The sequence below is a fragment of the Heteronotia binoei genome, chromosome 3, assembly GCF_032191835.1.
Source record: "Heteronotia binoei isolate CCM8104 ecotype False Entrance Well chromosome 3, APGP_CSIRO_Hbin_v1, whole genome shotgun sequence".
Lineage (NCBI taxonomy): Eukaryota > Metazoa > Chordata > Lepidosauria > Squamata > Gekkonidae > Heteronotia > Heteronotia binoei.
In genome coordinates this window covers 98,572,752-98,599,344 of record NC_083225.1, presented here as the reverse complement: position 1 = coordinate 98,599,344, position 26,593 = coordinate 98,572,752, and the positions used below count along the sequence as shown (strand labels likewise).

The 26,593-nt window shown below is 40.8% G+C and overlaps 1 protein-coding gene across 1 annotated transcript in view; it reads left to right on the top strand.

The window, feature by feature from the left end:
• Nucleotides 1–26,593, top strand: part of SIM2 (SIM bHLH transcription factor 2) — a 74,389-nt gene that overhangs the window by 16,985 nt on the left and 30,811 nt on the right. The window contains exons 2-5 of the mRNA XM_060234280.1: nucleotides 471–553; nucleotides 5,055–5,144; nucleotides 12,888–12,996; nucleotides 17,231–17,316. Coding sequence (XP_060090263.1) covers nucleotides 471–553; nucleotides 5,055–5,144; nucleotides 12,888–12,996; nucleotides 17,231–17,316 — 368 coding nt within the window. The remainder of the gene's footprint in view (nucleotides 1–470; nucleotides 554–5,054; nucleotides 5,145–12,887; nucleotides 12,997–17,230; nucleotides 17,317–26,593) is intronic.

Here is a 26,593-nt window from a genome sequence, read left to right as displayed (position 1 = left end):
TATGCGACAGCGCAGGGTGGCCCCGGCTGCCTTGGCATCCACTCGGGGGAGGCCTGCTCGCGAGGTCTTGTGGGCGCATGGAAGTGGCGAGAACTTGCGAAGCCGCGTTTTCCTGATTTCAGGGAGGCTTATGTTACTTTGTGTGGGATTTGCTCTAAAATAGTAGCTGAACCTGGGGAACAAGTGATCCAGTCAGGCTTGCTCTTTCAGTGGCGGACTTCAGCCTTTACACAATCTAAATCCCAATCTAATGGAACTGATTTTTCTTGTGGAAAAGACCACCTAATTTTCCAGGAAAGACCCGGATCATTGCAGTACAGGGCAGACGGAGAGGCGGGCTCCAGATCTTTTCCCCTCCCGCAAATCCCAGGCTGTCTTTTTGCACAGAAACAACTACCCAGAGGCCACTTCCTATTGCCCGTAATACGGGCCCCATATGCTTTAACTAAGAACTCTCCTTTCCTTTCCAGGTTTGGGAGATGCCTGGGGACAGCCGAGCAGATTAGGCCCCTTGGATAACGTCGCGAAGGAACTGGGCTCGCATTTGCTTCAGGTAGGGTTCATGCGGCTTAATTGTTGGATTTCCCCCGGAATCACAGCTCATCTCTAGACTACAGACATCAGTTCCCCCGAAGAAAATGAGTATGGAGTATGGCATTGTATTCCACTGAGATGAGTCCCTGTTCTCTCCAGGCTCCATCCCTAGATCTCCAGGAGTTTCCCAATCAGGATCTGCTGACACTTCCCCTCCATTAAAACCGACTGTATCCCTCCCCTTCCAACGGTCTATGGATTTAAAAAGGCCCAGTCTCATCAGGTATTGGAAGCTAAGCAAGGCTGGCTCTTGCTAATGTTTGGATGGGAGACCTCCAAGGAGTATCAGGGTTGTGATATGGAGACAGGTAATGGCAAACCACTCCAGAGCACCTCTTGTCTTGAAAACCCTAACTTGGGGTTAGTGCTGACTTGACAGCACTAACCCCACCACCACCCCTGATGTTTATGATTGCACTGCAGGTGTGTCAAAGTAAGTCACCCTGACCTGTGAAAAGAGTGAAGGTCTCTTGCCCAGGGCAAAAGGGAAAGATACAGTCCAGTTTAGTTTCAGCCTTTGCTATCATCAGATTATGTAAAAGAGTGAGGCAGTACCTCTTTAATGTTTGTTTGTTAATTTATACCTACCTTTCTCCACAATGGGACCCAAAGTGACTTACATAATTCTCCATACAACAACCATGTGAGGTAGGTCAGGCTGAGAGTGTGTGAATGGCCCAAGGTCACACATCAAGCTCCTGTGGTAGAGAGAGCTTTGAACTGGGGTGTACCAGAGCCTTGTCTGACATTTTAACCCAGGGGTGTCAAACTCATTTCTTATGAGGGCTGGATTTGACACAAATGAAACCTTGTCAGGCTGAGCCATTTTAGTCCGGGCCATGTGTGTACCTATTTAAGATTAGGTAGCAGAGATATAAACTTTATAAAGGACACAAACACAAGTAAAGGTTTTTTTTTTAAAAAAAAACCCCTTAAAATAAAACATGCTTAAACATTAGCACTTGTTGATCTTAATTTACAGGTGTTTTCTTTGTATTTTTCCCATGGGATGCAGGGAACTGGGTAAAGGAAGCTCTGGCTCTTTCCTTCCTTCCCCAGGGGACCAGGAGAGGGAAGAACCTCAGCAAATAGAAGGAAGAGATGCTTGGCACAGTAGCTCTGCTGTGTGATTGAGATAGCCTGGCAAAGCAAGCTCTGCCTCCCCCCCTTCCTCCCCAAGAAAGGAGCCTCAGCCAATGGAGAAAATAGAGGCTTTCCTCTGTAGCTCCTGTGTGACTGAGCAAGCCTAGCAAAGGAAGCTGTGATGCAGAAGGAAGCAAGAGAGAGGGAGAAAGAAGCAGATGACAGCCAGTTGCTCAGGGACCTGATAGGAGCCCTCTGAGGGCCTCATTCGGCCCCCAGGCTACATGTTCGACACCTCTGCTTTAACCACCGTGTCATGATTAACACAGTGCATGATTAACACAGTGCATTCTTATGGGCAGACCTGAGTTTTAAAAACTATATATACCATTGTGACTACAAAATCTGAGGTGCCAATGAATGGCTAAGCAATAGAAAGTGTAATGATCTTATGTATGAAGCTAGGCAAGAAAGCCCAGGTAGTCAACATACATGTACTATTTCATTTCTGCTATTCATTTATAGGTAATTGCCACTTGCCCCTGGTTAGAAGAATCATATATTTATTTTATTTTAAAAGGACTTGCATGTTAAATGGGGGACTTGAATTCTCTCTCAGTTGTTCAGTAGGGAAAACTACTTTTAAAAGAGAGCATGACTCCTGTGATGGAAAGTGAACATCTGGATTACATCTCAAATCAATGTTAGCACAGTCTTTCAGAATATGGTTGATCTGCTTTGGAATTCCACTGCTCCCCATTGTGTGAGCCTCAACACAGAAAAGAAGTTAGACAGATATGTACCCTAGTCTCCATAAAAGTATTTGCCTATATTCCTTTCCCAGGCTTGCCTATATTGTTTCTTCCAAGCTTACCCATTCTCTTTAAAAGTGCAGTACAAAGTAATAATGTAATTATAATTTTTACCGGAGAATATTAATATCACATTGTTTTCTGTGTTCACTAGGATAGCAGTGTGATCCTAGAGAGAAATATAGCTTTCAGACTGACTGAAATATGTTAAACTGATTTTCAGAATTTCACAGCTTGATTCCAACATCACAGTTAGTAAATTAAGCACTTCAAGATATCTATACAGAGTTTGGATTATTTTTTCTTACACTTCAGTTGTAAAGCTTTTTAACCAACTTTAACTATATCAGTATGTAGACAGATATATAGAAGAATCTTCTAAAACATACATAAATGATAGTACCTAACACTAGATATTGTGTAATGAGAATTGTTTCTGTTTCTTAACCATGATGTGTTTTGAGTCTAATGTAGTAGGGACTGTAAATGGTTTGAATTTGTTTTTTATTCTGCAAACAGTTCTATATTCAAGGTAATTTTACTGAGCTAGTAAATTCATTTAAGGTTTTTAACTGATTTTTCTTGCTACTACATTCTTGTATAAGTCAGTTTTGTGAAAAGTGGTGTGAATTTGGTTAAAGGAAAAAACGTTCTAGATAGGATTTTGAAATACTGTATGAGTTCACAATAATCATATATGGATTTAAGACTTCATAGTAATTCTTCCCAAAGTATTCCATTATTACTGCAGGATTATTTCTATAACATTGATTAAACTGGGTTGGAACAATTTTTTTAACACAGTAAAAAGCTTAATGACTTTTATTTATTTAGAACATTTTTATTGTCCTCCTGCTCTTGAGATGTCTTACACCAATTAATGAAATCAATAAAATGCCCTTGACTTACAGAATGGTTCATTAATATATTACTCACATTATTTTGTAGAATATAAAATATGATGTAATATTAGGTGTTTCTATCTATGGATTCTGAGGATTCTGCCTTGTCTCAGCAAGAAAGGTAGACTCTAAAATAATACATAAATTAATACTATTTTAAAACCCAAAGCAAAAGCAGACTAATTAATTCAAAATGTGTATGTTTTTGCCTTTGAGCAAAATGAAATGTATATGTTGTTGAAGAGCCACCGAAAATAAAAGTTTTCTAATGAAGTGCTGATGCAAGCTAACTATGATGCAGGGGGACAAATTGCTAGTTTATGAGGAATGTTTAAAGCAATGTTTTATTTCAGAAAGCAGTGATTTCTTTCCCATGTTAATACTGCTACAAAGTTTTGTTTATGTTCTGAACAAGGGAAAAATGAAACCGAAGTGTAACCTGGTTCCAATTACATGCAGTAAAAATAGAGTAGGTCAGAGAATAATTTGAAATATTGTTTATTGGGGTAATATTGAACTTGCCCTTCTGCTGTAGTAGCCCTTAATTACTTTCCTCTTGCACCACCATCTAAAAATATGAATTAATACATATAAAAGGAAATTGTTTTATTTTGTTATTAAGAACTGGTTTTCGTTTTCAGATATAATTCTCCTTTGCTCCATTCTCCATTGTTTATGACAATCTTATATTTAGTCAGGACTAAGTATTAGTTCAATGAGATGGGTTCCATTGAAACGAAAATATGTAGCTGCCATATGCGGAGTCAGACCTCTTTCCACCTATTCTGGTATTGTCTCCTCTGATTAGGCATGGCTCGTAGATCTTTTCCAAGTCTACTGCCTGTGTGCTTTCAACTGCAGATGGCAGGGTTTGAACCTAGAACCTTATGTGTGCCATACAAGCATACACTATCAAAATAAGTGGAAGCTGAGCATTTTTAAAGGATTTTGGCAGAAATTATTTTCATTCTGGTGCTCATAGTACCTGGAAATAAATCTTGTTGAGTTAGATAGAATGGTGAATTTAAAATGTGCTAAGTATTGGGGGTTTTTTTTGTTTTGATTGGTGAGAATATACAAAATTATTATATGTCAATACAACATCACATATCAACAATTAGAAAAAAGTACCTTTATCTTTTGAGGAATTTCTTCAGTAAATTATGTGAAGTCATGGCCTCATTAAAATTATTTTTTGATTATTTTTGTTCCTTTGATTTATTTTTCTTTCAAAAGAATCACATCAGGTAATCTTCCATTTACAACTGTTTACAAAGTCCTTAATAAAAAAAGAATTTAAAATATCACTCAGAGTATAATTAAAATGTAAATAGTGACAAGCTGTTTCAGCCAATTGATCTATAAAACACAGGTTTATAGGTCTGTTTTTTCCTTTAAAAACCGCATGACTCAAGATTCGTGCTACATACGAAAATAACCAGAATTAACATGAGAAAGTTAACTTATGTGCTGCTGCTGTAAAAGAAGAATGAATTAGGTTAAACTTTTTAAATAGTGTGTATAATAATCTTCATTGGGACAAAATGGATATTATCTTTTTTTAGGTATATGTTCTTCTGTAGGGTGAAATTTAAACCCCCTGACCTGGAATTTGATTATACATTATAAATTTTTAATATTTTATTATTTCTTTCTTTCACAGACTCTGGATGGTTTTGTTTTTGTGGTAGCATCTGATGGGAAAATAATGTATATCTCAGAAACAGCTTCTGTTCATCTAGGTTTATCCCAGGTAGGAGCAAGTTTTTTCTCTCTGTTGTATGCCTAATTTAAGTGGCATGTGGTGATATTGCCTTGCCAGTGTATGAAGTTTCTTTTTTTCTTTCTTTCTTTGTTGCAAAATGAACATTTGTTTAGAAATTAAGAGCATAATCCACAACAGTGCTCTGCTAATCCAACCCTCTTCTATGCCAGAGGAGACAACTGAGTTTCAGCAAAACCTGAACATACATGGAAGCTGAATACAGTGTAGCTTTCTTGTCATGCAGTTACAATAAGTCCTGATCCTTTTTTGAAGAGGAGGATTTGCAGCTGGCCAAAACCCTAGTTCCAATGGTATACACTTCTGGAAAAAAGTAGAGATTTCTATTATGTTCTTTGGTTTGTATGCAGTAGTGTCAGGTCCTGTAAAAGCGGAGGAAAGCAGAGTTTTATAGTAAATGTGTTTTAGGAAAAAATTAAAAGGGGGCAGATTTATGAGTGCTCACATGGAATTTAGGGTAATTTTTCCTGAGTTTTGCCAGCCTTGTGGCCTTTTCAGTAAAGCATTTTATATGTTTATGGTAGAACTCGTAAAACTGAGTTTACTACTGTTCTGCTCAAGAGTTAGCATTTTGGATTTTAGGGCAGTACTATGTTATTCCTTTTAAAAGTAACTAAGAAAAACTTCTTAGATGCAGGTTCAGTGGAAAACAATAGGGTTTACTTCCCAGTGCATATGTTTTAGAATTCAAGCATCAAGAGAGTAAATAGAATTAGGATGTGATCCAATATCTGTAATTCCTTTGAAAAATGTTTATACTTCATAGTCAATAATTGATTGGTACAAATGTTATTATTTGGCAACTTTGAATGTTTTCACTATCAGGGAACTACATTTTTCTGAAACTTTTGCAAGATACTACTGATTATTTGGTAAAAATCAAAGGGAGTTTTTATTTCCATGTGTGTCATGGCCCCTGCTCCCAGTTCAGTTGGCTTTTGTTCTTGGTTTAAGCTAAATTGCACATCTCTATTTTGACTTTTTACCTAAATATGCAGTGAATTTTTAAAAGTTACATCCCCATTCCCAGTTGTACTCATCCACTCACTAGCAGAGTCAGGAGCTATAACGGTGGTGCCTGAGCAGCTGTTCTGCAGTATAAGCGGGGCAGTTGTAGTACTTTACTTGCAGTATCCTGAGTAGAAATTAGACAGATGAATAGGTTTCTGCAGACCTGGTGCTAACATTGGAACCTTTTAAGATATTCTTCTCTATCTGGATAGGAAGGTTCCTTTGAAGTAGCATCATTCATATGATACATCATAATATCCTGAACAGTTAGGGGCACACACCACTTTTATATAGCACCCTCTTGTTGACTTGTGTTGGTTTCCAGAAGAGGGATGCTTTCTCTTTAAGACCACAACAGCCAATTGTTGATTGAAAGTACTCCTAGTCCTTATGCCCTTTAGCAGTTGCTTTGCTCTTGCTTTGGGATCTACATGTTACTGTATAAAGTTATCTTCAATAACATCCCTCGCCCCTTAAAAATGGTATAGATGGGAAACATTTCTTATTGGACATCACTGCAACCTGTATGCAAATTTAAGATGACCCTCCACCTTTTCTGGATAGTATACTTGAGAAAACACCTAGTCTTGCATCTGAGTAAATAATACTTTCCCCTGGGAGTTCTCAAAGGAGAGCAGGCACCATTAGTGTAAATGAATTATTGTTTCAGTCTACCAAAATGGCCCCCTGTAACCCTATTTGAGATCAAATCCCTATGGAGCTATTAAAAATGCTAAAATTCCGGGCTATGATGGTATTTCATCAAAACTCTTGAAAAAAAATAAGGACTGGTAGGTTTCTTTTTTGGCTGCTCTCTTTACTGATATTGATGACTCAGGCTGTATGCATAAGTAATGGGATTTGGCCATAGTAGTTCCCTTCTATAAAAAGGGTAAAAAAGAGGATTCATCGAATATAGGCCGATTAGTCTGTTGAATGTCACAAGCAACTTGTATACAAGGCATCTTATAGATAAATTTTTAGATTGGATTGTCCAAGAGAACATCCTAATAGAAGAGTAGGCGGGTTTTAGATGAGGGAGATCCACACTTGATCAATGCCTGACTATTCAGTATCTCAATATTCCACCAACGAAGTAACCACATATGCTGCTTTTGCTGACTTTAAATCTGTGTTTGATTCAATATCTAGAACTTTTCTGTGGGAAAAAGGTAAAGGTAATCCCTATGCAAGCACCAGTTCTGATTCTGGGGTGATGTTGCTTTCACAATGTTTTCATGGCAGTCTTTGGTTTGCCATTGCCTTCCCCAGTCATTTACACTTTACCCCCAGCAAGCTGGGTACTCATTTTACCAACCTTGGAAGCATGGAAGGCTGAGTCAACCTGGAGCTGGCTACCTGAACCCAGCTTCTGCTGGGACTGAACTCAGGTCGTGAGCAAAGCTTGGACTGCAGCACTGCAGTTTACCACTCTGCGCCACGGGGCTCTTCTATGGGACAAACTGCATCTGTTGACAGAATACTTTTATATCTTTTATGGGCTCTTCATGATCAAACTTTCCTAAGATGTAGCAGACAAGGACACCTAACTGAGCCTATTCAAACTTTCAGAGGGGTCAGGCTAGTATGCCTGTTAGCTCTGATCCCATTTATTTTTATATAAATAATCTGGCTAGCTGGCTCAATATTCCTGAACTACCAAATGGCTATGGGCCACACTTTGACAGATCTTTGGTTTTAGATGCCATACTCATTTTTAATTCTTTTTAAAAATATATTTTAATTACCATATTTTCCTATACTCGTCACAATTCCTTTAATTTTATTAAAGCTATGACAAAACTGTTGTAGTATATAAATAAATATAGGAGTAACCAATATTCCCTCTAAGCTGCAGAGTCTTGTGAGAACAAATTCTACTTTGTGAGCTACTGCATAAATTAATGTGCTCCAGGGTTATCCTTCCTGAGCTAAGACAAAAATGTGTGAGCTGGAGGCTAAAAATCGGTGAGCTAGCTCATGCTAACTCAGTTTAGAGGGAACACTGGGAGTAACCCTGGTTGTCATCAACAAACCAAAAAACTAGCCTAACTTCTCCCCAATTTCCCATAATTCCGTTATTGCTTTCAAAATCTCCATTTAATAGAATATTGGCGCCAGTTCTGAAGGCAACTGGTTAAGAAATATTCACATTCTACCATTGAATGGTGTACAGTTAACTATGCATTCAGTGACTAGAACTGCATGCACATTTTTATCCCACACAATAAACCATTCGGATGCAAAATGATAAACTGTCGGTTGTATCCAGCCAGCTGTTTTACTCAGTCTCTGCCAATTCCTCTCCTTATTAGAGCTCTTGTTTCACATGATTTTTGTGCATGCAGGCAGGTCCCATGATCCCAAACATAGCCCTTTTGGTGGTCAAAGTGGACCCCTTCTCCTTTTCATCAGTAGAAAAAGTGGTTGTATCTAGCCTTTGTATTTCCACTGAGAACTGCTGAAATGCCACAATAAAATAATTGCTGAACATCCTAGGTATTGCAAAAAGATTTCTAGATTTTGGCTGGTATTTAACTGGGAGCTGGCTAGGAGGAGGTTGTCAAACTTGAGGCAGGCTTTGGCCTAGTCTCTTCCTCCCCACCCCCCTGTCTGGAACCAGCAATTTTGAGGACTCCTAGAGAGACAGGAAGTCCTTCAGGTCTGTCTTCCAGAATGCTGCAGGAGGGTAAACTAGTTCCTGGGTGGGAACTGCATTATATATTAGTGATTTGGGATGGGAAGCCCTCAGTTTGGCAAGACTTAGTAAAGTATGGTTGGAGCTTGGAGCAGTCTAAGTAAGGTGCTTGCCTTGCATGCCATCCAGTTAGGGCAAGGATTAAAACGGAGAGAAGGAGCATTTTCTCCCTACATTGATTTGTTTCTTCTGTTCACTTTTGGTTATGCCTGTAAATAGTTATTGTCTGTAAATAAATATTTTGATTGTTATAATCTGGAGTCCCTCTGTACCATCTAGTTTCCCCAACCACTTGGAACGCTAGCAGTGGGTTGGGGAATCCCTAGGGTGGAGAGGAGTGATAGAACAGCTGGTTGCCAACTCTCCTGGGAAGCCTCAAGGTAGGTTCCTAGTGATTCTGGAGGGAGGTTAGGAGGCTTTCCTGCCTAACCGGAGCCCCAGACAGGGAAAGTGGTGACAGTGATAACCTGAGACAGCAGAGTGGAACGGCCCCTTCAGGTCAGCATACTTGGAAGGGGTGGTCAGGGGCAGCTAGCAGACATAGTCTTGGTCTTCCATATGCCACAATAAAACAATTACTGAAAATACTAGGTATTGCAATAAAATTTCTAGATGCTATGGCAACCTGGTTACTAGGATTTGTTAAGTCTTGGTATGGGCAGTAGAAGTCTTTTGATAAATGGAGAAAAAAAGAGAAGGCTTGAAAGAATTCACTTGTATACACATTTATGAATTACTAGGAATAAGGTCCATTGTGAGGAAAAATAAGGGCTCTAAAAAGAGGCTCAGGGCGAGTGCCCCCCATTGTTGTCTTTCCACCCACCTACCCAAGAGAAGGCATTCACTCCCCACCCCACCCTTGATGTCTTCTCACACACCCACCTCCAACTTCTCACCCCACCCCCTCCAACTACCACCCTGCAACCACGTCTTCCTCTCAACTACCCCTGCACCCTTGGCACTCCACTACTCCCCACATGTGACATTTACTCACCCCACCCTTGCTGTATTCCCACCCACCCACCAACACTTGGCCTTCACTCGCTGCCACGCTTGCTGTATACCCACCCACAACTCTTGGCATTCACTCACCCCCCACCCTTGCTGTCTTCCCACCCAATCTGCAGCTGAAACAGATGCTGACTCCCCCTCCCGCATATGTATGTATGTTCCTGTGTCTGTGGTGGCTCAAAGAGGCCAAGAATGGGGATAAAGAAGAATAATTATGGCGGGGGGAGGTATGATGATGGTCACACAGATACTGAAGCTCAGCATTCCTTTTGTTTGCAGTGCATAGTTGCTACCTTTTCTTGTCATATTCAGCCTTGTGGCACTTAGCATCAGTGTGAGCTTGTGGTATAATCTAGATTTTTTTGCCCTGGCCTGGTTGTGTTATGGTATGCACCTCAAGGCAGCCATTTTCTGTAGGGGAATTGATCTGACTTCAGCTTTCTATCTCCACCCTCTTCTTGCAGCCTCTACCTAGGAAAAGTACAGTCTTTCTCCATAGTGGGGACCAAAGCAGGAGGGAGGCGACCTCAGAAGGGTATAATGACACAGAGTCCACCCTGCAGAGCAGCCATTTTCTCCAGGGGAGATGTTCTCTGCCATCTGGAAAGCAGTTGTAATTTTGAGTGATCTCCAGCCTGCACCTGGAGTTTGGCAACAATGGTTCCCAGGAGGAAGTGGCTGGTTTTCAAGGTGGGGTCTATGGCATTGTATCTGTCTAAGATCTCACCCCTCCTCAAACCCCACCCTCTCCAGACTCCATCCCTTGAATCTTCAGGAACTTCCCAACCTGGAGTTGGCAACCCTATCTCCTTCTCAGCCAACCATCAGCCTACCTTTATCTGCTCCTCTGACTTCAGCTTTCCATCTCCTCCCCACTCCCTGCAGTCTCTACCTAGGAAAAGTACAGTCTTTCTCTGCAGTGAGGACCAAAGCAGCTTTCATCATTCTCCTCTTCTCCTTTTGATCTGCACAGCAATCCTGTGAGGTAGGTTAGACTGAAAGTCTGTGACTGGTCCAAAATCACCCAGTCAGCTTCCACAGCAAGAACCTGGATCTGGCAGACCCTGCTCTGAAGCGCTACCCCCTATGTCACACTGGCCGTCATAGAGGGGCTGCTGCTAAACAGTAGCAAACAGCCAAGCCTAGTATAGCCAACCTCCAGGTGGAGCCTGAAGATCTCCTGGTATCACAACTGAACTCCAGACAACAGATCTCTCTCCCACTGGAGGAAATAACTGCTTTGGAGGATGAACTCTATGGCATTATATTCAGCTGAGGCCTCTCCCTTTACTGACAGAACCAAGCTTGGTTGCCTAGCAGCTTTCCCAGTGGGCCAATCCTTGTCTGTCCTGGGGAGAGGCTGAGGGGAGGAGGGAAGAAGGGAGTGACAGGAGAGAGGCAGCTGCCATGGCCTCTGAGGAAATACTCCCAATGGGGCCAGGCCTTGCTGCCTAGTTGCATTAACACCTTTGTTCCCTGTCTCTTCACCATCTTCCTGCCGCTGCTGCCTACTTTTTCTTCCAAATGCCACAGAGAGTGGGTAGGAGACAGGAGTGGACTCAACCAATGGAACGCAATGGAACTTACGTGACGGATGATAGGCCAATGGCTGTTGCAGTGAGTCATGTATGCTTGGGCTTTTATATTATAAGTGGATATAAAAATAGATATAAGATTTTTTTTTTAAAAAAGAGTTTTTTATGAAATATAGATTTCACCTTCTAAAAAGATTTCCTATTTTAGGAAATCAGTAGGATTGATCCAAAGAGTAGATTACACTCTTGTTTCCACCCTCATCTTTAAGGTCTTTAGGGCTGTGCTAAGCAGTTGGACATCTTGACATTGATTGTAAATACAGACTTCAAGTACTGATTCTGTGTTTATACCAGTTGCTTATGTGCTTGGAAATTTTTTGTTGATACAGTTTTACACTTGTCAAGTACAAGTTAGCAGAAAAGAATGTAGATGTGTGATAACAAAACTCTCAAAAGTCCATACTGTATTTGTTATTTGTGTAATTCCAGAATAAAAACAATAATATGTGACCATTTATGTGAAGGTAAACAAAAATTCAAGACAAAAAAAAGAAATTATACAGATTATAGGAAAAGAGAGTTAAAAGAAAATTCATGCAGAATGGATCATTAGCACATTTGTATTTAATACAAAAGTCTGTCTGTCTATCTATCTAATGTGTGTGTGTGTGTGAATTTGGATTGATTTGGCTCCCCTCCAAGGAAGTAACTTATTTTTTACTACTAGAAGCTACCTTGCAATAGCATATACTCTATTTTAGTTGCAGACCAAGTGGACAGCAATAGACATTTAGAGAATAATTTTATTGTAGAAAGACTCTGTAAGTACAAGTTCACATGCTTATACTTCCAGCATCAAATATTATTCTTTATTGTGACAATTGCTTCCTGTCTTCTCATCTGTTAATTTTGAGATACTATATTTGGCTGAAGTGATAAGGGGAACTAATATGTTGTGGCACATCTCTGTGACTGATTCCAGCAGTTCCATTTCCTTCAGTTCTTCCCAGTGCTTCTCCTCCTGCATCAAACAGCTCAATGACACAATTTCAGGGTAGTTTTTTTTAAGGAGACTGTGCATATGTGCTGTTATCTCAGAATTATCTTTCTCTGTGAAGAGCTGTGGGAGCAAAAGGGTTCTGTGGCTTCTCTGCCATGTTTTCATCCTTCATCAATAGCTGTGTGAGTAAAGCACTGATTATCACTACAGGAGTTCATTCTTAATAGGAAAGAAAGCGTTTGTATTTTGTAAGTGGTATAGACATAGGCCAAGTTTCAAATCATGTATGCTGCAACTGGATCATTGTGATCAATGTTCAGACTAAGTGGACTGTAGATTATAATTATAGTTTGACAGCTGCTTTCCTTCAGTAAGTCACACGAGTGTATATGTAAATCACCTGAATAATAAATACTTTTTAAAGCCCTGTTGTTATGTGTTAAATGTCTTTTCAACAGGTGGAACTCACTGGTAATAGTATTTATGAGTATATACATCCATCAGACCATGATGAAATGACAGCAGTTCTAACAGCTCACCAGCCTCTTCATCCTCATCTCCTACAAGGTAATTTTACAAGAAGTGATCATATGCAAATAAAAAGATGAGAAGATGTAGGACTGGGCTTAGTGTGCTAATGCTGTAATACAAAATGGGATCCTAGCCAACTGTGTGTGGGGTTAAGTATTGGTTGTATTAAAATAGCATTTTTCAACTTGTGCCAAGGTCTCCCAACATTATCTCAAGCTATTTTTAAAACTTTATAATAGGGATCATATGTGAATGCTTGCCTCACCATTATTTAGTGGAAATACACTTTAGGTCCTGTTCCCTGAATTAGGAGTTAAAGGCTAGAGGTATAAAATAGTAAAGAACAACAGAATAGGTACAGTTAATTTACAGGGTTGTGAAAGATATTTTATGACAATTTGCCAGGTGCCTACAAAGAAAATATCTTGAAGTTTTATGTGATCTTTCATCAAAAGAGACAGAGACCACAAGGAAGACTGATCTAATTTCATTCTATCACACCAGGGATGATTTTGAAATGCATGAAAACTAAATATAAATTCCCAGAAATGTCTAGAGCATTTTAATATATGCAGTATGAGAGAACAGGCATAAAAGTATTACATAAAAAGCCATGCACCATGACATGAATCCTGTTTACAAAAGTGAAATAGAGCAAACCATTTAAATGCACCTGGGTATTTTATTTTTAAATCCTGCTTGTTATCATTGAATATCTAAGGAAAGAAAGACAATAACCCAAAAGACCCAATAAACAGAAACAAATTTACAACACATAATTGATTTTTTAAAAATTACATAAAATGAGGACATTTGTTATAGCATTTCTGGTACTCTCCTCCCTTTCTTCTGCTCAGCACACACAGAGTAGCAATTACATTGGGTTGGAGAGGGAAGGCTAGTTGGGTAAATTAGAAGCATGTTAACATCCTCCTTGACATGAGTAATGGCCAACGTATGTATGCTGTGAGGGGAAAAGGGGAATGTGCCTCTATTGAACATTGTGCCAGTCTTTTTCCATTACTCCCCTTCCCCATGGTAGCTTTGCTCATATGGGAATGAATTGTGGACTTGGTTTTAATTAATATTATGTACGAAGTTTGGCAGCAGAACATAGATAGGAGAAACACTGCTTAGAATTTTATTTGCTTGTTATCTTCTTTAAAGTACTTAGCGCATTTCTATGTGAACCTAAAAACTAGGTGGCAGGATAGACTTTCCAAGATCTGTGTGGAGATGAATGGAACATTTGCTTCTAGTGATGGGCCTACAGGGAATAAAAATCAACCAAATGCAGAGTGTTCTGTTATTTTTAGCTAGGCAGCATATTACGCTAGTTTAGCAGCCTCTGGACATGCTCGGTGATGTATTGAACTGGCCCTAGAGGAAGGAGAAACGGTCACACAAATTGCACAAGGTAGCTGATAGATCATCTAAATGTTTGGATGTGTATTAACAGCCGTGTATTGCCAGTGTTTCTCCAGTATCCTGAAATATTCAGAGGGTGAGTGGATTTACATGAACCTATGAAATTGCTTCACACGGAGTCAGACCATGGATCCCTCTAGTCTAACATTGTTTCTTCTGACTGGTAGTGGTTCTTCAAGATAATTTACCTTGTTTATACCCTTCCTGTGTCGCCTAACGTAGCTTACAACATTTTCTACATTTTCTCCTCACAACCATCCTATGAAGTAGGTTAAGCTTTGAGTATATGCCAGATTCAAGATCATCCATCCTGCTTCTATAGCAGAGTGCGGATTCAAATTTTACTGAAGTTAATCAGCATGAAAGGATGTAATTCTGCTTGGAATGGCACTGTCAGTTTAGGACTTTGTGCATAAGATATAACAGGGGTTAAGAGTCTTTCTCTAATTTCTAGAGGAACTGGTGTATTTCTTCAATATGCTTGAAAGAAAGCCATACTTTAGGGAATTTGCAAGGCCGGCAACCTAAGCAATCACCTAGTTCACCTAGTGACAGGGTAGGCCCTACTCCTGGCACTTGGATTCAGAGGTGGTTTACTACCTCTGAAAGTGGAGGTTCCCTTTTAGACATCATACTAACACTCACCTGGAGTATTGAGTTCAGTTTTGGGCACCACATTTTAAGGATATAGAAAGGCTGGAATGGGTCTAGAGGAGGGCGACAAAGATAGTGAGGAGACCAAGTCCTGTGAAGAACAGTTGAAGGAGCAGGGCATGTTTAGCCTGGAGAGGAGGTGGCTGAGAGGTGATATGATCACCATCTTGAAGTACTTGAAGGGCTGTCATCTAGAGGATAGTGTGGAATTGTTTTCTGTGGCCCCAGAAGGTAGGACCAGAACCAATGGGTTGAAATTAAATCAAAACAGTTTCTGGCTCAACATTAGGAAGAACTTCCTGACCGTTAGAGCGGTTCCTCAGTGGAACAGGTTTCCTCAGGAGGTTGTGGGCTCTCTTTCCTTGGAGGTTTTTAAACAGAGGCTAGATGGCCATCTGATAGCAATGATGATCCTGTGAATTTAGGAGGCGGTATTTGTGAGTTTCCTGCATTGTGCAGGGGGTTGGACTAGATGACCCAGGAGGTACCTTCTGACTCTATGATCATGGCTAGTAGCCAGTAGTCCTCCATGAACCTGTTTAATCCTTTATCTCTAATCCCCTTTTAAAGCCTCTGTTGGAAAATTCCACATTTTAATCAATTGCTGTGTAAGGAAGTACTATCTTTTGTCTGTCGTAAATATACTGCCCATCAGCCTCATTTGATTCCCTCACATTCTAGTATTTTGGGAGAAAACATTTTCTTTGTCAACTCTCTTTCTCTCTCTCATGCATAATTTTATAAACCTCTGTCATTTCCTTTCTTAGTTGACTCTTTTCTAAACTGAAAAATTGCACACTGTTCAGTCTTTCCTTGTAGGGAAGATGCTCCAGTCGTCTTGGTTGCCCTCCTCTGTACATTTTCCAGCTCTGCAAAGTCCTTTTTGAGATACAATGACCAGAAATGTACATAATATTCCCAATAAGGCTGAACCATAGATCTATACAGGGGCATTATAATATTGGCTGTTTTATTCTCAATATCTTTCCTACTAATCCCTAATATAGTGTTTGCCTTTTTTACTGCTGCAGCACTGGGCTGACACTTCCATTGACCCCAAGTTGCTTTTCCCTCTCAGTCTTAGTAAGTTCAGAATCCATTAGCCTATATTTGAAGCTGGGATAATTTGTTCCAATGTACACTGGAACAAATTACATTACATTGTACATTAGAATGTACATTACAGTATAAACTGCAAATGCTGTCTTGGGGAGAATCCACAGAAGCACAACATCCAGATCACAAGTCGTCATAGTTCTGTTGTACACTGCATTAGTCTGGCCACATCTGGAGTATTGTATGCAGTGCTAGAGCCCTCACTTCAAGAAGGATGTGGGCAGAATGAAGCAAGTACAGAGGAGAGTGAAGTGGATGATCAGAGGCCTGGAGACCAAGCCCTATGAGGAAAGGCTGAGGGACTTGGGAATGTTCAGTCTGGAGAAAAGGAGGTTGAGGGGGGACATGATTGCTCTCTTTAAGTATTTAAAGGGCTGTCACTTAGAGAAGGTCAAGGAGCTGTTTCTGTTGGCAGCAGAGGAGAGGACTCGTAATAATGGGTTTAAATTAAGGGTGGGAAGGTATCAACTGGATATTAGGAAAAACTTTTTTACAGTAAGAGTTGTTGAACAGTGGAATCAGCTACTGTGAGCTTCCCCTCACTGGCAATCTTTAAGCAGCAGCAAGATAAACATTTGTCAGGGATGCTGTAGGCTTATCCTGCATTGAGCAGGGTGTTGGACTTGATGGCCTCTAGGGCCCCTTCCAGCTCTATGATTCTATTATATCACCTTACAGAACAATTGGAATTATGGGAGTTCTCCAGCACTACCTGAAGGCTGGCAACCCTAGTTCCTATGACTGCCCTATCAGTGGGATTAAACTGGAGTAGCTCTGCATATGATTGCAGTATGTTACCCAATCACATGTAGATATTCTGATACTAGAAAGTCTGCAGGGCATCTGTAAAAATAGGATCATGAATTTTAATCTGCCTGTTGATATGATATGTCCTCATAACAAGGATGCACCTATTGAGAAAGTCATAGAAGGTAATTTTATGATACTTAACTTCCTGTTATTGCTTTTATGTTCATACCATCTCTTTAAAACAATATTCTATTTTTACACAATAAAAGACACATCAAAGTGGCAAAAACAGCACCTTGAAATATTTGCATTTTGTTTTCAGAGTATGAAATAGAAAGATCTTTTTTCCTGCGAATGAAGTGTGTCTTGGCAAAGCGGAATGCAGGATTGACATGTAGCGGTTACAAGGTAAAATGGTGACAAGTTTGATGTCTTCACTGAGCTACCAATTTTAACTTTACAGGCTTACATTAAGACAAAAAGCCTTCAGATTAGGGGAAGCAGCAGTTGTAAACACCATGTGGAAAGGATGAATTAGGGTCTTCTTTCAGTTAACTTTTGCATCTCTTTCCCCTTGAAAATTCTGCAGGTTGAAAATTCAGTACAACCCCAATTAATAGAGGGTGGCGCTTGGTGAGATGATCCTGCTGCAATACCTGCTGGAATGTGGTGTACTGCAAGAGGTGATCCTCTCACTGATGTTGTTTAACATCTATATGTGCCCCCTCACCCAGCTGGTCTGGGGGTTTGGGCTGGGCTGTCACCAGTATGTTGATGACACTCAGCTTTATTTGTTGATGGATGGCCAACTGGACTCCATCCCAGATGTTCTGGGTAGGGCATTGGAGGCTGTGACTGGATAGTTTCAGCAAAGTTAGCTGAAATTAAATACAGTGAAGATGGAGGTCCTGTACCTAAGTTGTGGGGTATGAAATCAAGAATCCATATCTCAGCCCTTGGCAGGGTGCTATTGAGGGGTGATCCTGGACCCCCCACTTTCCATGGAAGCCTAGGTCACCACTGTTGCCAGGTCAGCCTTTTACCATCTGCAGCTGGTCAGGCAACTGGTTCCCTATCTCACCTCCCAGGACTAGCTACTGTGATCCATGCAATGGTCAATTCCAATTTGGATTACTGTAACTTGATCTACACAGGGCTACCCTTGAACCTGACCCAGAAACTGCATTTAGTGCAAAATGTGGTGGCATGTCTGCTGATGGCAATGTCTGTGCAGACACACATTCAGCCAGTGTTGTGCCATTTGCACTGGCTGGCAGTTGAGTACCGGATCCAGTTCAAGATTATGGTATTAAGAACATAAGAGAAGCCATGTTAGATCAGGCCAATGGCCCATCCTGTCCAACACTCTGCGTCATACAGTGGCCCCCAAAAATTATATATATATATATATATATATATATATATATATATATATATATATATATATATACACACACACACACACACACACACACACACCCTGTGGCTAATAGCCACTGATGGACCTCTGCGCCATATTTTTATCTAACCCCCTCTTGAAGGTGGCTATGCTTGTGGCCACCACCACCTCCTGTGGCAGTGAATTCCACATGTTAATCACCCTTTGGGTGAAGAAGGACTTCCTTTTATCCGTTTTAACCTGTCTGCTCAGCAATTTCTTGAATGCCTACGAGTTCTTGTATTGTGAGGAAGGGAGAAAAGTACTTCTTTCTCTACTTTCTCCATCCCATTCATTATCTTGTAAACATCTATCATGTCACCCAGCAGTCAACGTTTCTCCAAGCTAAAGAGCCCCAAGCGTTTCAACCTTTCTTCATAGGAAAAGTGTTCCAGCCCTTTAATAATTCTAGTTGCCCTTTTCTGGACTTTCTCCAATGCTATAATATCCTTTTTGAGGTGCGGCGATCAGAACTGCACACAGTACTCCAAATGAGACCGCACCATCGATTTATACAGGGGCATTATGATACTGGCTGAATTATTACCCTTCAAAGCCCTATGCGGCCAGGGACCAACATAGCTATGGGACCATCTCTTCCCGTATGTGTTCTAGAGAGCCTTGCGTTTAGTGGGTCAACATTTCCTGGTAGTCCTTGGCCTGAAAGACATCCAATTAGCCTCATCCAGGACCAGGACCTTTTCTGCCCTGGCCCCAGGGTGGTGGAACACACTCCCACCTGAAGTTAGAGCCCTGCGGGACTTATTACACAGTTCCACAGGTCCTGCAAAATGAAGCTGTTCCACTAACCTCCTTTGCTTACACTATTTACAGTGCTCACAGTGACTTGCCCTTCTCTAAGAAGTCAACAGAGCCGAGTTGAAAACAGACTGCTATTAATTACTATCTAATCAAGCATCTCGTGGGAGGCACTATGAACTGTCTGAATAGTTGCCATATTATTCTGATTTGATTAAAATCTGGTTTTTAATATCTTGTTTTAATGTTAGTTTTGTTCAAATTGTTTGTTTTGTTTAATTTTAATGCTTTATGTTACTTTGCTGTCTAACGGAATGTTGTGATCCACCTTGAACCCGCTTGCAGAGGAGGGTGGGATTTAAATCAAATAAATAAATGGTAACTACAATCCACAATTGTATTAGCTGTTAACCTGGTTCTGATAATCCTGTTACTGAACTACAAATTTTAATCGTAGCTTATTGGACACATCTTTATGACTTCATTATTATAAACTATTCAGTATCAAATACAATGATTCTACACACTGTGATCTGAATATTGTCCAGTATTGGTTAATTACCAGACTTTGTTCTATCTGCCCTGTTCTTGGCTCTATTAGAGTCTTATGCCACCTCATTTGAATTGACACAGATGTGTTTACCAGCTGCTATAGTTTTTCACATCTGTTTTCTTGTAGAATTATTCCTACATATTACATTAATCAAGTCAACATATTTGACCATGTTGAAAGAATCATGTTAATTGGCCCAATGACTGCCACTAATATTAATCTTTTAAAGATGAAATGTGTTTGCACCAATATCTCCTATGTGATATCAGAGTTTTGTTTTGTTTAAAATGCATATACCACACATTCTTTACCACTGAAACAGCATACAAAATGTGTACAGTTATAAAATACATAGTGCAGATGATGGCAGAAATAATTAAATATCTAAAATCATGACAATACCAAACTGAAATCTGCACTACCATAATTAAATGCAGAAGAAGAAAAGCAGTAAATACAGCTTGTTGGCCACTAATCAGCACCAAAACCATTCTGAAGAGGCTGCCTCTTAATAAGCAGCTGTATTGCAAGCTGTGAAGAAGCCAAGCATGCCTCTAACAGCAGAGAATTCCACAATGCTGGTACTACGATGGAGAAAATACATTATCTGAGGTCTATATAGACCTCATATCTTTTGAGACATGGAGCAGTGATTGCCTCATGAGTCTTACACTGTGAGTCCCCAGACTTTACAGAGCTTTAAAAATCTTCACTAGCACTTTGAACCAAGGTCTAGAACGCGAGGCTGAATTGGAGTGCTCCATGTGACTGTCTGTAAGAGATAAGCCAACTGAAGCTCCTGAACTGTTTTCAAAGGCAGCCCTATACATAATGCTTTGCAATACTTTATACAAAAGGATACCACAATGTGGATAATAAAGCCAAATCTTCATCTCAGAGAAGCAATCACAGCTGGCTCCCTAGCCTAAATTGGTATAGGGCCAGGCTGTGACTTTGTCTTTTATCCTGTACAGGTGAATACAGACAACTCCTCAACCCTAGGCTGGTTCCCTAACATCTTCTCTTGATTAAGCTTCAGTTTGTTTGTCCTGATCTAGTCCATAACTTTGTGGATCATGTATTCATTCCAGGGATTGAACTATTGTTCCTGCATTTGATGAAAAGAGAAAATAGAGGTGGGTATCATTGACTCAGTGATGACCCCACACACACTCCAAATTGTCTAATCCTACCAGAGGTAAATAAATATGCTAAAAAGCACTGGTTAAAAAAATAATTTTGCAGAAACCTATACTTTAGCTCCCATGAGTTGGAGGGGTAGTTTCTTGGTGCTACCCTGGCTATTTACTTGTCAGCTGGCACAATGATTGCCAGGCATTATTTCCACTACCCATTGAGGTGGTCCAGAGGGCTTTGGTAGTCTTGTTGAATCAGATGCTCCTGCAAGTTTTAGAATAATTAGCAAGATCACATCCCATAATGTCCAGTGTTTTAGAAAGATACTCAGCAACAGCCGTATGCCGTACTGGAACATGATGTACCAAAACCACTACCCATCCAAATTGTATTTTGAACTCTACTGTGTATCCTGGTTGATGTGAATTTAAAATATTCTTTTTATCCCAGCATTCCAGGGGTTGTCCTACCTTGCCCAAAAAGGATAATTTGAAATGACCCTGTAATTATTCAGGTTAGTTAATTTGAAGAGGGCAGATGAACCACTGCTGCTTTAATGCACCATTCTCTAAGGGCTTGACCACAGAAATTCAAAACTGGTTGAGCATATTTTACAAACTGCAAAAGGCATGGATTATAGAACAAATGGTAGATTTCAAACCTTCACAATTTTGTTTGTTTGTACAAATGAATAGTAGATGAAACCTGCCAATAGGAAAGCTGACATTAACAGCATCCCCCAAAGCATTCTAGAAGCCAAATGTATCTCAGGTGGTGGTGATAGCCAGGAGTTTGAGTTTACAACTTGGCCTCTCTTTCTTCCCTTTGATGATGAGGACTTTGCTTATGTAATTCATGTACTGGTAACCACTGTATTGCATGGGCTGTATATGATGCTGTCTTTGAAGGAAGGTCAAAAGTTTCAGCTGTCTGAAAATGAAGGTGCTGGAATATTAACTGGTATAAACTGCTAGGAGTCAGACCATTATATACCCAGCATAAATAGCAGGTATCTACAATAGTTATATGTAGGCTTCTGATTCAAAGTGCTAATTTTGAACTTTCAAGCCCTGGGTGGCTTGTGTTTTGCCTGTCTGAAGGCACTGACATTGAGATTCTCCAAAAAGACTGTTTTATAGCATAGTCCCCATACCTTGGCTTAAGTTCAGTAAATGGCTTTAAGATACAGTGTTTTCTTGATGGTGGCATCGTGATTATAGGATAGCCTGAATCTCAGTTATAGTACTGTCTCATTCCTCTCTCTCTACCCCAAATTCTCATGCATGGTCTTTCTGTTGCTAGCTTTTCTCCTCCACCCTGGCCTTCATCTTCTCTCATCTACCTCATGGTTCCCTGCTTTTTTTACATGTATGCCATAATACAGGTTTACAGCCTAGACTCCTGTGTATGTTTGCTTGGAACTAAATCCTGTTGTGTTGGAGTTTATTCTCATGTAACTGTGCATAAAATTGCAGTCCTAATTGTTGTGTGGGATCAGGGCCAAGATATCTTGCTTTGAAAGGTTCATTGAGGAAGACACACAGCTGCTGAAAGAGAAAGGCCTTGCCCGTGGCCAGAACCCATTCCTGACTCATCCCATTGATAGGGAAAGGAAACAGTCAGTGCAGATGGGTCAGGCCAGGGCAGTGAGGCAATCTGAAGAGGGCAGCACAGCTGATTAACAACTCTGGTTATAGGGATGCCTTTATGTGGATAGAGAGTGAGACTACTGTGGAGCCTGCAACTGAATATTTAAACTCTGGGCTGCAAAATAATGGAGGAGACAACAGATAGAGAGTAGAGGAAAAGGGTGAGACACCCTCATTTCAACACATAAGTAGCCACGAATAGAGAAAGAAAATTCTCACCTGGGCCAATGTGTAGCGGCAATACGCTTTCCCACAAATTACTGAAAATGTTTGCACACTCTGAGCCTGACAGTAATGACACTTCCCAGGTGACAAAAGAAAATTAGGGCAGGTTCTGGAGCATGTGGGACTGCTGTGGGAATTGTGGATTGGTTTCATGGTTGTCCAGCCTGTTGATAAGAGGTACCACAGGAACCAAACTCACAATGAATAACAACTTGGAAGCTTATCTGTGTACATTTGAGAAGCAACACAGACCCTTGCCTTCTATGCTTGTTCATATTATGGACTTACCTGTGAAGAGAGGCTTTGACACTCCTGCACAGCGATAGCAATTGCTATTACTGGCTTAAGTGTACATAGAACACAAGTTATCCAAACAGGCAGTGGTTCTGGTGCATCATGTTCCAGCAGAGTGACCAGGCCTGTGTGGTGGTGACTGAGTAGAGAGAGGATGCAGTAAAGTGGCTGAAGTGAGCCAAGAATAGATTGGTGGTAGTGATAGTTTCATTACAAACTACCACTACCACCAATCTATTACATTACAAAGTTGTGGTAATCTACTTCATTACAAAGATGTGATAGTTTCATTACAATTTTGTCCACCAGATTGGTGGACAAGATTGTAATAAAACTACCACAGTTTGTGTCTGGAAGACTTAGGTGATGCAATGAAAGCCATCTAGTCTCAAGATTGTAATCTGGCTACTCAAGAAGTTTTGCAATATGAATGCCCCCTGCTTCAAGTTGAGAGTGCACAAAAGGCAAGAGGAGTCACTGGCAAATGAGGCAGTGAAATCCATCCTAAATTTGAATAAGGATATGACTATTTGCCCATACCTTTAGCACTCTTGAAGAATCAGAGGAACTTCTAGAAACCCCATATTGGAAAGTTGTCCTGCCATCAAGCTTGCCTGAGAGGTCTTCAGAGATACAGTGGGACAAGAGAGCAGAAGAAGGGACTACAGCTTGGAACACTGCATCAAAGGGATTGTGATGCTTGTAGTTTGATTGGATTTTTTGCCATCTATGTCTTTAGATCATAATGCAGGGTGCAGTGTCTAGTGGTTGGTTGTACCCATCCCTGATACATCCCAGTTTTTAAAAATAATCATGGCAGAAATTCCGGGAAAGGAAATCCCTAAGTGCCTTCACAATGCTAATCAAGTATTAATGATAACAGGTCATCTCATATCAGAGCTCATCTGTTTGGGTTGTGTGCACAAGCATTTATATCATTGGCCCCTGTGTATGACCTTGGAATCTATGAAATAGAAGACCTGAAAAATAAAGTTGTTATTAAAAGTGCTTAAATTTCTTATCCTGTGCTGCTGAAACAAGATGCCCACATATATTTAGGAGCTAGAACACTTGGCAACTGCTCTTAGTGTTGGGGTTCTGAGGAATGGACCCAGAAAAATAGAAGGATATGAATTAACCAACTCAACAAATAATCACTTTGGACTGGATTACTGATCAAGCACATCAAGCTGTCTAGTGCCTGCATAGTGAATTGGTGATGAGTGATGGTGACGTTATTAACCCCCTTGGGGCAAGTTGAATAAGTCAGAGGAACCTGATGGAGAATAACCCAAGATCCACAGGACATGGATGACCTTGGTTAGCTTAGAATATAATTCCATTATACATACCATATATTGGCCTTCACATGTGATCACTGTTGGTCATGATTTGGTCAGGCTTATGCATAAAGTGCAGGTACTGGAACACTTGTTTTGGCCATCTGTTTTTCAAAAAGTAAATTAGTATTGCAGGTCTTGCCCTATGTGTCAAAGGCAATGGTCTGGGATCACTCTAGAACTCCTGCACAATCCTATATAAATTATTGGGACCCCATTTTAGCATATTGCAGTATTAATTTATGTGCTCAAGTACATTTTGGATAGTAATGTGCATTACTATTTGTGCAGCCCAGATATTTTCTCTGTGAATAGTGTGTATTCCTTAGGACTGGCTTTGGCTGTTTACTCTAGAGGGGCTCATCAGTGAAATCATGACAGGCCAGATCACACCTTTTATTTCAGTTCCAGTGGACAACTGTGCCACACACAGAGCATTTGGCAATTTTTTTGGTATTTTTTTTTTTGTGTGTGTGTGTATCTGGAAGTCATGGCAACTTCTTGTGACTGACCTCTACTGAGGGCCTGAAGGATATTCAGAGAGGTAGCTGAATAAAGCCTGCCTCTGTCCTCCTGACTCCTGGTATTTCAAGGAAGTTTGCCATCTGTACTTTCCAGGGTCGGCCCTGCTTAGCTTCCAAGATATAACGAGATCAGGCTTGCCTGGGCTGTTCAGGTCAGGGCTGGCATTTGGCAACTTTTTGCTACCAATTACTACCCAGAATCGATGATCTGGTGGGTTGTTTTAATCCAACTTTGAAAGCTTTTCTCATGTGAATTGTAGAGATGAATTCTTCTTGTAGTTTAAGAAACATTTGACCAACAAAAGGATTTTCTACTTCTGAATTATTTTGTGGGGATTATCCACCCCCCTTTTGCCACCAAGTCACAACTGACTTACTGTGACCCCATAGAGTTTTCAAGATGAGAGATGTTCAAAGGTAGTTTGCCATTGCCTGCCTTTGCATGACAACCCTGGACTGCCTTGGTGGTCTCCCATCCAAATACTAATCAGGACTGACCCTGCTTACCTTCTGTGATTTGACAAATTCAAGATTATTGATGGAAGAATGTGTTCATATCATCGAGTTCCAGCTTGTTCCCCTCACAACATGTACACCAGCTGCGAGAGACTTTCCTGGGCTCAGCCAAGGTGACCTGCAATTTGAAGTTGGTGCAACACTTAGAACAGTTCAAATGATCACAAAACCAGTAGGTGGAAGCTGGGGTCTAGTGCAGTCTAGTCTTGGTGAGAGGACTCTTACATAAGAGAAGCCACGTGGGATCAGGCCAATGGCCCATCCAGTCCAACACTCTGTCACACAGTGGCCAAAAAACCCAAGTGCTATCAGGAGGTCCACCAGTGCGGCCAGGACACTAGAAGCCCTCCCACTGTGCCCCCCTCCCCAAGCACCAAGAATACAGAGCATCACTCCAGACAGAGAGTTCCAACAATACGCTGTGGCTAATAGCCACTGATGGACCTCTGCTTATTCCTGCATCAGAAAACAGCTCTACAGATTGGGCTCTCCAAAGAGGAGGAGGAGGATTAGATTGGATTTACACCCTGCTTTTCACTGGGAGTCTCAGAGTGGCTTACAATCTCCTTTTCGTTCCCCTTCCCAGAACATCCACCCTGTGTGGCAGGTGGGACTGAGAGAGCGCTTTCAAAAACTGCTCTTGAGAGAACAACTCAGAAAGAGCTTGTGACTGACCCAAGGTCACTCAGCAGGAACATGTGAGAGAATGGGGAATCAAACCTGATTCTCCCAGATCAGAGTCCGTGCTCTTAATCCTACACCAGACTGGCTCTCTTGAGTACTGAGCATTTGGAATTACAAAGTCTAGTGTGAACTGGGGACCAGCATGTTGTGAAAGCTTCACGTTAACCACCTGAAGGCTTAAAGGAGGGCTCATGAGGCTGGCTTGCCAGGTTTAGAGATGGATGCCTACCCTGGATGGCTGAATCCTCAGACACCAAGAGACTAATAGTAGTGTCCTCACCAGAGATGCTATCACAAATTGCCCAGACCCTACAAGTCTAACAGAAATTCCTGTTTCCAGGAAGTACATGTGAACCCACCTAGTCAAGCACATCAAAGAAACATCACCAAGGAAAGTAGTGAGGCAACCCTAGTACCCTGTACCCCAAAACCAATAGAAAGATGTTGGCAAGTCTGCTGTGTTGCAGCTAGAGACATTATCAAACCTTTCTATAGTAAGCAATTTGGTGTAGTAGTTAAGTGTGCGGACTCTTATCTGGGAGAACCGAGTTTGATTCCCCACTCCA